The following is a 13,852-nucleotide window of genomic DNA, read 5'->3' as shown; positions in this document are numbered from 1 at the left end:
GTCTGCAGAATTTTATTCTCAGGAGCCTACTATCCTTCCTGGGTAAACCTATTCTATAGAATTTGGTTCATGACATATTACCTATTCTCTTTCTTAACCCTGCAAAGTCTGTTCTCCTCCCATCTAGGCTACATGTCAGACCATGCCTGGCTTTTTTATCCTCTACCACAAATCCTAAGGTGTAGAGGTCACTTCACCCCCCTCCCCACAATATTTCTACCAATTTCATACAAGCAGTTTTCCTTTGTTATTGATCCAGACACAATAGACTTCCTTTTTTTCATTGTTCTCCCCCTTTGAAAAAGGAAATCCTTATCCTATATCATTGCAACAAGTAAAGAAATTATTGCTGCTTAAAGGAGATTTATAACCAGTCAAAAGAACTCGATCTAATCATCCTGAAAATATGAATATCTCTTTTCCAGATTTCAAGTTGTTTGACGAAAAGCCCATAGAATGGGTCCATTCGTGCCTATAACTTTGTCCAACACTGAACATGGAAAGTAGTTTCAGAATTGAAAGAGAGGGGGACTGAATTGCATTCAGGAAACTGTACAGTATAATAATGACCCTCGGTGTCATCTTCTAGTCCTCACTCCTCACGTCCCATCTTATCCAATTTGCTGCCAAAGTCTGTCATTTCTACCTTGCTCACATCTCTAATATATGCCCCCTTCTCTCCTTTGACACTGCCACCACCCTGGTGCCCTCCTCACCTCATTCCTAGACTATTGCAGTAGCCTGCTGGGAGCTCCACCTGGTACAGATCTTTCCCCATGCCAGTCTATTTTCCACCAACCTACCAGGGATTTTCCTAGAGCTCAGGTTTGACTATGTCATCAATTCCCAAGACTCCTATTAACCCCCAGGATCAAATACAAAATCCTCTGGCTTTTAAAGCCCTTCATATCCAAGCCACTTCTGACTTTTCCCGTCTTCTCACAGCGAACTCTCCTCCATATACGCTGCAATTCAATGACTCTGACTCCCTCGCTGTCACTCACACATGACATTTCATCACATGCCTCTGTGTATTTTCTCTGGATGTTCCTCTTGCCTGAAACTTCCTTCCTCCCCATCTCTGTTTCCTGGCTCCCCCGGCTGCTTTCAAGCCTCATCTAAAGTTCCACCTTCTGCAAAAAGCCTTTTCCTATCCTCTTTAATCTTAGTGCTATCCCTGTGAGCCTATCCCCAACATACACACACACTGTACTGTATATGTGATATCTATATAGTGATATATGTGTGTATGCATACACACACATACACACACACACACACATATATATACATACATATGTGTATGTATGATAGGCTCAGAGGGATAGCACTAAGAAAAGATGAAGAAGAAGAAAATTTCAGGCATGAGACTTATAAAATACAAACACCCATATAAAACTTGTATGTAGATAGATAAATCAATGATAGCTAGATGATGGATGGATGGATAGTAGATAGATAGATAGATAGATAGATAGATAGATAGATAGATAGATAGATAGATAGATAGATAGATGATAGACATTAAACTTAGCTGAGTTCCATTGGGTGCCTATGATTTTATACACACACACACACACACAATTTCTTTGCATGTTGTCTCTTCCCATTAGACTGTGAGCTCCTTGACAGCAGGTCTTTGCTTATAGGTTTGTCATTCTTTGTATCCCTAATAATTCACATAGTACTCAGCACATAGTAGGTGCTTAATAAATGTTTGCTGAATGACTAAGATTCTCTCTGATACGAATGGCAACTTTTTAACAGCAACATTCTTCTAGTGATGCAATAGAGCTACAAATCATGTAATTCCACAGAATTCTGAAGAATCAAAATTGTGGTTCGTTAAAAAAGCAAAAGAAAGAAATGTGGCCATGAGGAAATTTATTTTGTTTCACTAAATGCACTTATATTGCAGGGTTTTGTTTTTCTTCTGTTCTCAACTTGGGGCAGGGTGAGTATGGGAGAGAGAGATGACGAATTTTTCCTAACTGAAAAACATAAAATTCAAATAAAAGATATACGGACAACATAAGTAGTACAAGAAAAAAGCTAAAATATATCTTCCAACTGGAGTATAACCAAAAAAAAATGGGGATGGGGGATAGGAGGAGAGGACAATCATGTAGCAAGAGCAAACAATAACCAATGAACAAGTTACATACTACATCAGAACGGCAGCAATGTAAAGAAAACTACTGCCATGCTGGGGAAGTTCTTGTGAAAGATTGACAGAAGTCCCTTCTTCAGGATAAGCAGATATGTATGGACCACAATCTACATCACCATGGTGTGGACAACAAGCCACTGAAGTGTGCAGAGAGTCACAAATTAAAAGACATGGAAGAAAATGAGATTGCTAAGAGAAAGGGTGTAGAAAGAAAAGATAAATAAAAGGGCCTGGGACACATGCTTGGAGCACATTAATAAACTGAGGAGCAGGACGAAGAACATGAATAGGCAACGAAGATTGAGACAAAATACCCAGGTAAGAGGAGAGCCAGATGATACTATAGTATCGTGAGAGCTAGGGAGAGAATGTCAAGAAAGAAGAGCATGGTCAACAATGTCAGGTGTGGCAGAAAGGTCAAGGACAATGCTCACTGAAAAAAGGTCAGGAAACTAGTAATTAAGAAGCTGCTGTTAACTTTAAAGAGGACAGTTTTAATAGATCACTGGAAATAGAAGTCAGATTGTTAGAAGTTTAAGAGTAAATGAGTAATGAGGGATCAAAGGAAATCAGTGTTAGCTACTATTTTGATCATTTTAACAATGAAGATAAAGAGATAGGACAATAGCCAGGTCAAAGAAAGACTTTATTTGGGATTGGAGAGATGTTAGTATGTTTGTAGACAGGAGAAGAGTGGACAGACATAGTGAGATTGTAGATATTAAATGATGGATGAGGCAGTGTCCCTAAGGAGAGCAGAGGGGATAGACTCGAGTCCAAATGGATGGATTAGTCTTAGAAAGGATTGCCATCCCCTCCTCTGGGGGTAGAGGAAAGGAAAAGAATAAAGACATAGAGAGGTCTTCAGAAATAGAGAAGGGGAGATAAGATAGTTACTGACAGAGTAGCAGATGAGGTCACATGTTGAGAAAGGGAGTAGAGATGGATGGAGGAAGGAGGTTTAGAATAGCATTTAACTCCACTTGTCAGCACTGTTCCACTCAAGTGTCCCTGTTGTTAATAACTGTCATGCCTTGTCATGGGTACCCATAGGAACCCAGGTAAGCTAAATTACATAAGTGAGGACTTATCCTCCCTTGAGCACAGCCTCCTAGAGCTTAAGCACTGAGCAACCAATCCCACTATTTCCATTGCTTGGCTTGGTTTTCAGAACAAAATGTTACTACCTTTGATCTTCCAGGTTACTTGCAAGTGCCCAGTCCAGAGAACTTGATTTATTACTAGAGATGTGAAGAGGCACACTCAAGTCTCAGGGGAAAGAAATGGATCCAGTTCTGACTGCCAACCATGAGTTCAATCATTTACAAGGTAGAGGCTTCTGCCTGGAAGGCTGCCATTCCAAATAGAAGACACAAAGGAAAAACAAGGAAATGCAAAAGAGAAATTTGGGTAAGTGGGGGGAGAGACATCATCTAGTATTAGCCTCTAATTACAAAGGAGCAGCACTGAAAACCACTGTCAGAACTTGGGAGCCCAAGAGGTACTACAGGAACATTCCAGTGATTGTTATAATTGAAATAATAATATATTTAATAACATTAGTAGTATTATAATTATTAGAGACTATTAGTAGCATACTAGTATCATTATATTTATTGGGTTTTGTTTTGGGTTTTGGTTTTTTTGCAGGGCATTGAGGGTTAAGTGACTTGCCCAGGGTCACACAGCTAGTAAGTGTCAAGTGTCTGAGGCCGGATTTCAATTCAGGTACTTCTGAATCCAGGGTCGGTGCTTTACCACTGCGCCATCTAGCTGCCCCATATCATTATAATAATAAATAATAACTAATATTTATATAGTGCTTGAAGGTTTACAAAATGTTTTCTATATGTTATCTCATTGGATCCTCACAACAACCTTGTGAGGAAGGCACTATTCTCATCCCTACTTTATAGAAGTAAATAAATACTTAAGTATGCATAAAAATAAAAGCTAAAGACATGAAAGAAAATAAGATTGCTAAAAGGTAGGGGTGTAAAGGGAGGAGTTAAGACGACCAAAGACAGAAGTTTGGGGGACATTAACATATAGGGCACAGGAGGATGAATATGAACAGGCAAAGAAAACTGAAGGAACAATCACACGAATGGAAAATTCCAGGCACTAAAGTCAATCTTTTTTGTTGTTGTTTTTGGGTTTTTTGCAGGGCAATGGGGGTTAAGTGACTTGCCCAGGGTCACACAGCTGTGCCACCTAGCTGCCCCACTAAAGTCAATCTTAAGGACTGCCTCATTGCTATTCCAGATTATATTGTGGCAGAAGACCCAACTGTAAGCAATTTGGAAGGATCTGCAAACCATGACCTATGGAGAACCAACAATACAATGAGGGATAATGTCACCTGGAAAACAGGAGACTAAGGGAAAACTTGATCACCATCTTCAAATATTTCTTGAGATGTCATGTAGAAGAGAAATAATAATCTTAAAATGCTTGCATGGATAGAATGTTTTACAATTTACAAGGCTCTGATCTCACAACAAGCCTATGAGGCAGGAAGGATTGTGCTCTGATTTGATAGCTGGGGAATTCAAGGATGAGAGAGGCTGAGTGATTTGGCCAAGATCGCAAGGTTAGTGGGCACAGACACTGGCCTTGAACCCCCGTTTTACATCTTCCAGGGCAGTGCTCTTTCCAGGATACGATATAGGGAAATGGCCCTGGGTGTCTTTATAGAAAAAAAACGTGACAACTTAAAGTTAATCATAAAAAGGCACACTTGGCCTCAAAATAAAAAAGAACTTTCTAACTAAACTTGACCAGCAAAGGAAAACCTGCCAAATGTGATAGGAAACTGCCTCCCACTAGAAGTATTCAACCACAGTCTGGATGACCGGCCAACAAGAATATTATACAAGTGATTCCCACATTTGGGCAAGTCTTAACAAGATGATCTCTAGGGCTTCTTCCAGAGCTGAGAATCTGTGATCCTGAGCTTAATGGCACCAAGGGCAGAATGAAGGTTAAAATCTTGGAAAAACAGGAAAGCCTTGTTCTTTAGGTAGGGGTAAACCACATGCTTGAAGTGCTAACAACTACTGCTCTTTCATGGTGGTAATTGAGGTATAACTTTAAAGATAATCTAGTCCAATACCTTCATTTCTTGGAGTTCTGAAGATGCTACTTCCTCTTGTAGAGTAGATCTATAAGCCCAGTAAGAATTAGGATAAGCAGGTTTGGTCTAGGGGAACTTTAAGATAGGATAGCATAGAAAGTTTATGGCCATCCAGTCTGAGAATGGCTAGATTTACTTTATATAAATCACACTACAAATATCTGATGGTTCTAGGATTTAATGTGGGGAAGTCTTATAAAGCTAACTTTAAAACAAGGCAAATTACTCTATGGACAGTGTAAGGTGTATATATAAAGGCTTGCTAAAGAGTTTAAGTGTCTCATACATTTTACCAGTCTCTTGAAAATTAAGTTTAAATTGTTGTTGTTGTTCAGTCATATTTGACTCTGTGACCCCATCTGGGGTTTTCTTGGCAAAAATAGTTTGCCATTTTTTCCCCCAGCCCACGTTATGGATCAGGGATTGAGGCAAATGGGGTTGACTTGCCTAGGGTCACACAGCTAGTAAGAGTCTGGGGCTGGATTTGAACTCAGGAAGATGAGTCTTACTGGTTCCTAGTCTAGTGCTCTATCCACTGTGCCACCTAGCTTTTAGACCCATTTAGTCCCAAAGTCTAAATACTCAGCATAATTTTCTGGGTTAATTAAATATACCACAGAGCAAACAGAATAATTTATTCACAAGCACAACCGCTGTGGGGACGTGGATTAGAAGTGGGAACAGATGTCCATTTGATCAAATCTTGAACACAAGAAGGAAGGTGAGAAGGTTCTTTGCAAGCCCAGTTCTAATTTGGTTTCTTCCCAGGCCATCTTGCACCACACCCCTCTTCTTGCTGAAAACCTGGCACACTTCTCAAAAGAATATGGTGACCCCTACTTAAAAAATTTTTTTTGGCTGTCTGGGAAGTGTTGCTGACACATCCGCCTCCACTGGTTCAAAAAGTGGCACACAGAGCAGGCTCTAGACATCAGAACACCAGCAGGTATCATGCCAGACACTCAGTTCCTAGGTAAAATGCAACCCTTCTTTTTCCTTTCTACTGCAGAAGGTTCAGGAATACTTCTTAGGAAATGACAACTTTGTTTAAGGGATGGTACACACAAGTTATGCTTTGTATGAAGAAAACAGACTTGGACACCAAGAGAAAGAAACCTTTGTATGGGAGGGAGGAGTGGGAAATGACATCAATTTCCTAATGTATATCCCATTGAGAAAGATAAACATGTAGAAACCAACCAACCTGAAGTTCTGCATGAACTGTCGGAACTTGTCCACCCTCTTTGCCAGGGGCACGATAACGTTGATAAGTGTATTGGCCATGTTGAGTTTTTCATTTTTTACTTTCATGATGGGGCCAAATGGTCGGAACAAGACAAGTCGTTTGAACTCGTGTTTTTGGTCTCCTTTGAACGTGAGCTCGTACAAAGTGCCTTTATCCTTTTCTGTTCTGTATATCCCTGTAAGAAGAACAGGATATGTGCTTTTTAAAAATATGAATAACTAGCTGTTGGATGAAGCTTTGATAGCTGAGATTTAGTACAAAATCAATCTCTTTTGGCGGGGGGAGGGGGAATTCTTAAGATAAAAACAAAAATTTAAATTAACTTCATCCTGGCATTTTCCCTGGCTGTCCTGCAAGCCTGAAACTCTCTCCTTCCTTCTTGGCCTCCCTGACTTTCTTCAAGTTTCAGCTAAAGTCCCACATTCTTTAAGAAATCTTCCTGGTCCTCCTTAATCTTAGTGCCTTTCTTCTAGGATTATCTCCAGTTTATCCTTTATATATAGCTTATTTGTACACAGTTGTTCACATGTTGTCTCTCACATAAGATTGTGAGCTCCTTCAGGGCAGGGACTGCCTTATGCTTTTCTTTCTATCCCCAGCACTTAGTATAGTGACTGGCACATAGTAGGTGCTTAATAAATATTTATTGACTGAAGTAACTAGATAATTTCGATCTACAATGCCCCTCACTGAACATATTTTAAAAGTATGCATTATTATGGATAATCATAAGAAGCTATAAGTAGGTAGCATGAAATAATGGAAAGAACAATGAGTTTGAAGTAAGAGGACCCAGGTTCAAATCCCATCTCTATAACCTACTACCCATGTGTTCTAGGGCAAATCACTTAAGGTCTCTGGTTCTCAGTTTCCCCATCTGGAAAACAAGAAGGCTGAACTAGTTGACCTGTGTGGTCCCTTCAGACCCTAAATTCATTCATTCATTCATTTGTTTATTTATTGTTTGGGACCTAAATTTATGATCCTGTGACTAAGATGGTCATGATTAAACCTTGCCTTTGAACATTCTGGAGTTGGTCTGGGTCTTCTACAAGAAGGAGAGAGATAACTCTCACGGCCACTGCCATTTCTGTCATGACAGGTCATATGTAAGAGGATGGCAAAAATAAGAAAAGGTGTTAAGTTGTTTTTCATCCCCAGTGCTCAATCTGAGAAATTTATCTAGCAATATTCACAGTATATACAGTATTGGCTAGGGCACACACATTCTGCTTCACTCCCAAGAGCCTTCCTAATTCTAGGATTCAGTAGGCTATACTTCCCCAAAGACAAAGGATTTTTCCATCCATTCCATCCATTCCATCCATTCCACCCTCAAAGCAACCACACCAGAGCAGAAGCAATGAACCCAAGGCCAAGCAGAGATTCATGCACATTAATAGAAAAATTGTTGAATTATTAAACAATATGCTCTTTAAGAGCAAGGACCATGACATACATAAATTTTGTATCTATGCCAATACCTAGAACATGTATCTTCCCACAGTTAGGAGTTGAAAAATCTCCTAAATTGAATTAGGGAAGATGTACAACGATAATGGGTAACAGAAAGAAGGCAAAATTATACAGTTTCCATTTTGTGCCTGTTTTCTCTATGAAAGGATGATTGTAAAAACAGTTCATGGAAAATTGAAACCCAAGATAGTGGCAATAGTTATAAAGAGCTTAGTTACCTTCAAAGAGTTCAAATAAGTAGACCCAGAAGAACTATGAGCTACATGCCAGTGTCTTGAAAGAACTTGAAAACTAGAGTTGAAAAGGACCTCAGAGATTATCTGTTCCGACCCACATCCAAGTAAAAATTATCTTAACAACAACAATAACACCACCACCATCATCAAGTACTTTAAGGCTTGCTAAGCACTTTCCATATTTCATCTCATTTGATGTTCACAACAACACCATAAGTACCATTCCCATTCCCATTTTATAGTTTTTTAGAAAGGGCCCAAGCTGTCCATGTTTATTCCTTCATTCCTCTCCCATTTCTGATCCTGCATCTCTTCTCTCTGGGCTTCTTTCTCTACCATATTCCTACACCCTTCATCCCTTTTCAGCTTCCTTTTATGTCTTTCATCTTTCTTTAGAATATAAGCTTCTTAAGGGCAGGGACTAAGTTTCTATTTGTTTCTATTCACATTTCCAGCACTTCAATCTGCATTCAGACTCCATAGTTCTTTTTTCTGGATATGGAGAGCATTTTCCATCAACAGTCTTTTGGAATTACCATGGATCATTGTATTGCTGAGAAAAGCTAAGTGTTTCACAGGTGATCATCACACAATGCTGATGTTACTATGTACAATGTTCTCTGGGTTCTGCTCACTTCACTCAGTAACAGTTCATGTAAGTCCTTCCAGGTTTTTCTGAAATCTGCCTGCTAATCATTTCTTATAGCACAATCGTATGCCCTCATATTCATATACCACAACTTGTTCAGCCATTCTCTAATTCATGGGCATCCCCTCAATTTCCACTTCTTTGCCTCCACAAAAAGAGCTGCTATAAATATTTTTGTACATATGGATCCTTTTCCCTTTTTTATGATCTCTTTGGTAAACAAGGTCTTCCTGCCTCCAAATCTAACATTCTATCTGCAAATTGTCAATGAGCCTCTACCTGATTAACTCCCACAATGGGGAGGTCACTATTTTATGAGGCTGTCCACACCACATGGGGAAGGTTCAAATGGCTATGAAGTTTTTCCTTATTTCAATATGAAATTTGTCTTTCTGCAATTTGTACATATTGATTCTAGTTATGACCTGTGCAGTCAACAAAACAAGACTACACACAAGTTCCTGATGATGGTTTTTGGTTTGGTTTGGTGCAGCTTTTCAATGTTGTTACTAAAATGTGTCACCTAATAATTAAAGAAATGTAAATTAAAATAATTCTGAGGTATTACCTCATACCCATCAGATTGGCTAAAATGACAGAAAAGGAAAGTGACAAATTCTAGAGAGAATATGGCCACATAGGTACACTAATGCTCTGTTGGTAGAACTGTGAACTAGTCCAACTATTCTTTTATTTTTTTCTTTTTAGTGAGCCAATTGGGGTTAAGTGACTTGCCCAGGGTCACACAGCTAGTAAGTATTAAGTGTCTGAGGTCGGATTTGAACTCAGGTACTCCTGACTCCAGGGCCAGTGCTCTACCCACTGCACCACCTAACTGCCCTAGTCCAACTATTCTGGAGAATAATTTGGAACTATGCCCAAAGTGCTAGAAAAACTGTGTATGCACTTTGACCTAACAAAAGCACTAACAGGTCTAATACCAGAAAGATATCAAAGGAAAAGGAAAAGGACCCTTATGGACAAAAATATTTATAGCAGTTCTTTTTGTGGTGGCAATTAACTGAAAGCTGTGTTAATGCCCATCAGTTGGGGAATGGGTGAACAAGGTATGGTACATGACTGTAATGGAATATTACTGTACTCTAAGAGATGATGAAGGGGGTGTTTTCAGAAAAACTTGGGAAGACTTATTTGAACTAATGTGAAGCAAAATGAGCAGAACCAGGAGAATAATGTGCACAGTAACAGTAATATATAAACAACTATGAAAGACTCAGTAACTCATATCAATAAAAAGATCCACCAGTATTCCAAAACACTCATGATGAAAAATGCCATCCATCTCCAGATAAAGAACTAATAGACTCAGAATGCAGACTGAAGCATATTTTCCTTCTTTTTTTCTAACCATGAATTCGTATGTATAATACCTATCATATTTCTTACCTTACATATTTCTTCTTTCAATGGGGAGGGTTGGGAATTGAGGGAAGGAGAGAGTTTAAAACCAAAAATTAAATTAAATTAAAAAAAAAATGAAAACCTATGGGATATGACCAATACTTAAACTGAAAAAATGAACTGTTTTTCAAAAATACACTTAATATCCAATGTGATTAAAAGAGTTTCATGATTTTAAAAAACCCCAAATTTTAAAATATGAATCAAATCTTGTGAATTCAGTGACTAACTGTATAAAACAAAAGACTGCCAGAAAGGAGGCTATATTTCATTATAAGAATTTTGAAGGTATAAAAAATTTGTGCAATGCATTGCATGTCATTGAATTTTATAATTTTAAATAAATAAATAAGTGGCATGGGGGAAGAGAAAGAAAAAAGAATGCGTCACCCAGAATTAAGCATGATGTTATGAAACTGGTCTGACCAGGGCAGGGCTCATTGGGAATATTAAGTTTCTTTTTCTGAAAACTAAGGTTGTTGTGAGTAAGCTGCTATATAAATATTAAAACATTATATTAATAAGTATCTGTTATCACCATCATGCTTTGGTTAATGCAATATGAGATTGCTTTAACTTTAGGGGCTGTCATGTCATATTTGTGATTCATGTGAAACTTAAAACTAAAGAAAATCCCAGGTCTGTTTCATATTAATTGCTGGGCATAATATGTCACCTGTCCTTGTAATTAGATGGATGAATGTTTTAAATCCAGACATATGACATTAAATGTATGCCTATTAAATTTTATCATATTTGATTCAATCCATCATTCTAATCTGTTGAGAGCTTATGGATCCAGATTCTGCCATCCATGATCATGGCTATCATGCTCAGAGACATATCCTCATTGAATTTGACAAGTATGCCATCTATGTCCTTAACCAAATCATTGATTAAAAAAAAATTACTAGACAAAACATGACCAAGGACAGAGCCTCAAGGCATTCTACTATAGACCTTTAAGTTGTCATTGATTCATTATCATTGTTTTTTCATGTTTTTTTACTCTCTTTCCCAACCAGTGTAAACCTGAAGTCCTTTGAGTCGCAACATCATTGTTACTCAAGCACTGACTGAGCAGGAATATTGGTTTTCTCTTCTTGAAGAGATGAGAGTACCACCTCTCTTTCTAGTCATACTTTAAGAAGACAAAAAAGCTCTTCAAGATAAAAGATAAGGAGGAAATTTTCCCTCTGCATCTCATCCCTGGATAGACTAAACAGAACTCCTGGCTGAATGTCCTTGAGTGTGTGTGGCCGGGGTGGGGGTGGGGAGCTAGTAAACAAAATTCTGTAGGTATTTCACACAAACAGCTGAGGAAAAAAATCAGACTGAGGAGAAAGAAATAGGAAAATTCCCTGAGTAGCAGCCATATTTCTTTTCAAAACACATCAAGACATCATGTGAAGGAGAGCCAGAAATCATCAAAATCTTAGGATATCAGTAGAGGTCTGAACAAGAGAGGAGTAGAAGTCAAGAGGCCATGAATGGAAGGTGAATTCTGCAATAAATTCAGCTCCCAATTCTATAATGATTTAAGATTCACAAAGCATTTTCCTCATAACTTTAAGATAGATAGTGCATATATTATGATTATCTTACACATGGAGAAATGTCATGAGTCCTCATGAAATAATGTGATTTTTTTCTTGGCAGCTTAGTGCTAGTGTCAGGAAGATCTGAATTCAAATCTGGCCTCAGATAGTTACTGCTTGTATGACCCTGGGCAAGTCACTTAACCTCTGTTTGTCTGTTTCCTCACCTGTAAAATGGAGTCAATTATAGCTTCTACTTCCTAGGTTTGTTGCGGAGATCAAATGAGATAATAATTATAAAGCGCTTTGCATAGTGCCTAGCATATAGTAAGTGCTATATAAATATTGGCTATTATTATTACATAAGAGGTATAATTTGAATTCAGGTACCTCCTGACTACAGCACTTTTCCTCTCCATTACATTGTCCCTCCAGCCCAGTGGTTCCCATTTAATGATTCATGAACCTCCTCGGGGTTTATTATGATGGACTTTGCTACAAAAATTCTTTACTGGCACCTTAAGCAACAAATAATGGCTCAATTATATTACAAATCTACTTTTTCTCTGTCACAAGTATGTGCATGCTTGAAACATTATTGGCTTGTTTTTATGGTAATTCAAAGTTGTCATGATCATGTACCCAATTATTTTGGTGTTCATGCAGTGATTCAAACTCTAAGCACTTCTGACTAAGTGCAATATGTTCTTAAAGTTTCTCCACCTGTCATCAAATTGTTTCCAAACCATCACAAGGGTTTAACATTCAAACAGAAACTGATTCCCAATGGTCAGATGCATGTGTATAGCCTGATTTGCTTTCTGTATAGTATACCAACATAGTTTCCTCATTATCCTCTGTTACCCTATAATTGTACCTCATCAGTTCAGTAATCATGTGATCAGGATGTTATAAACATTTTCATTCATGCAGGACAAATGTCAAGCTATTTGAAAACCATGACAGCTAGATATTATAAACCAACTTGAAATGATATGGGAAAATTATAACCATTTGTCAAAAACAAACCTAATACTGCCTCTCATCACAGTACTGTTTTCTGAATTAAACTTAGCTTCTACTTATGTTACTATTTTTTTAACTGGAGGGTTTTCAAATGAACTGATTGACAATGCTGGTCAGTAACGAACTAGTTTCTCTGAGAGTATAGCTGCTTGGTGTGCCAGTGGTAGAAGAGGAGAAAGTCATGTCTGAAAAGATTCTTTCCTTATAAAAGTTAATGTATTAATTCTCATTCTCTCTCTCTCTCTGTATATGTAAACAAACAAAAATGTAAATACACACATTGTTAAAAATGAATATATGCAACTACATTTTAAGTACATTTATCATTTAATACAACACTTATTAGCCGATAGCAAAGTAAACTATTTATATCATTACTAGTTATTCATTTTCATCATTTGCTTAAATATAGCTTTAAAAAGTTTTAAAATAAATTTTCATCTTTCAGCAAGAAAGCTTATAAAATTTTCCTAACATTTTCTACTACATATTTGTGTGAGCAAGCATGTTTGCTTTATTCTATATATAATAAGATTTAAGACTGTTCATCTGATGTTAAGCCAAATATTATGAACTTTGGTCCAAATATAAAAGTTCGGGGCGGCCCTGGAGTCAGGAGTACCTGAGTTCAAATCCGGCCTCAGGCACATAACACTTAGTAGCTGTGTGACCCTGGGCAAGTCACTTAACCCCAATTGCCTCATTAAAAAAAATTAAAATATAAAAGTTCAATTATTGTTATATTAAACATTTTCCAAGTTAGAAACAATTTCATTAAAAATGTTATTATAGGGGCAGCTAGGTGGCGCAGTGGATGGAGCACTGGCCCTGGAGTCAGGAGGACCTGAGTTCAAATCCAGCCTCAGACACTTGACACTTACTAGCTTTGTGACCCTGGGCAAGTCACTTAACCCCAACTGCCTCACCAAAAAAAATGTTATTACACTTAACCA

The 13,852-nt window shown here is 37.9% G+C and overlaps 1 protein-coding gene across 4 annotated transcripts in view; it reads right to left on the bottom strand.

Moving 5' to 3' along the window:
- The window catches only part of CSGALNACT1 (chondroitin sulfate N-acetylgalactosaminyltransferase 1), a 173,877-nt gene that overhangs the window by 67,266 nt on the left and 92,759 nt on the right, over window positions 1-13,852 (bottom strand). For all 4 annotated transcript variants that reach the window (XR_006355036.1, XM_043989240.1, XM_043989241.1 and 1 more), the window contains one exon: window positions 6,511-6,727. Coding sequence is in view for 3 of the 4 variants with exons in the window: in XM_043989240.1 (XP_043845175.1) it covers window positions 6,511-6,727 (217 nt within the window). In the remaining variant the exon portion in view is untranslated. The remainder of the gene's footprint in view (window positions 1-6,510; window positions 6,728-13,852) is intronic.

Source organism: Dromiciops gliroides, chromosome 2, assembly GCF_019393635.1.
Source record: "Dromiciops gliroides isolate mDroGli1 chromosome 2, mDroGli1.pri, whole genome shotgun sequence".
In the NCBI taxonomy this organism is placed as follows: domain Eukaryota; kingdom Metazoa; phylum Chordata; class Mammalia; order Microbiotheria; family Microbiotheriidae; genus Dromiciops; species Dromiciops gliroides.
Note: the sequence above shows the minus strand (reverse complement) of the source record. Positions and strands in the feature narration are given on the sequence as shown.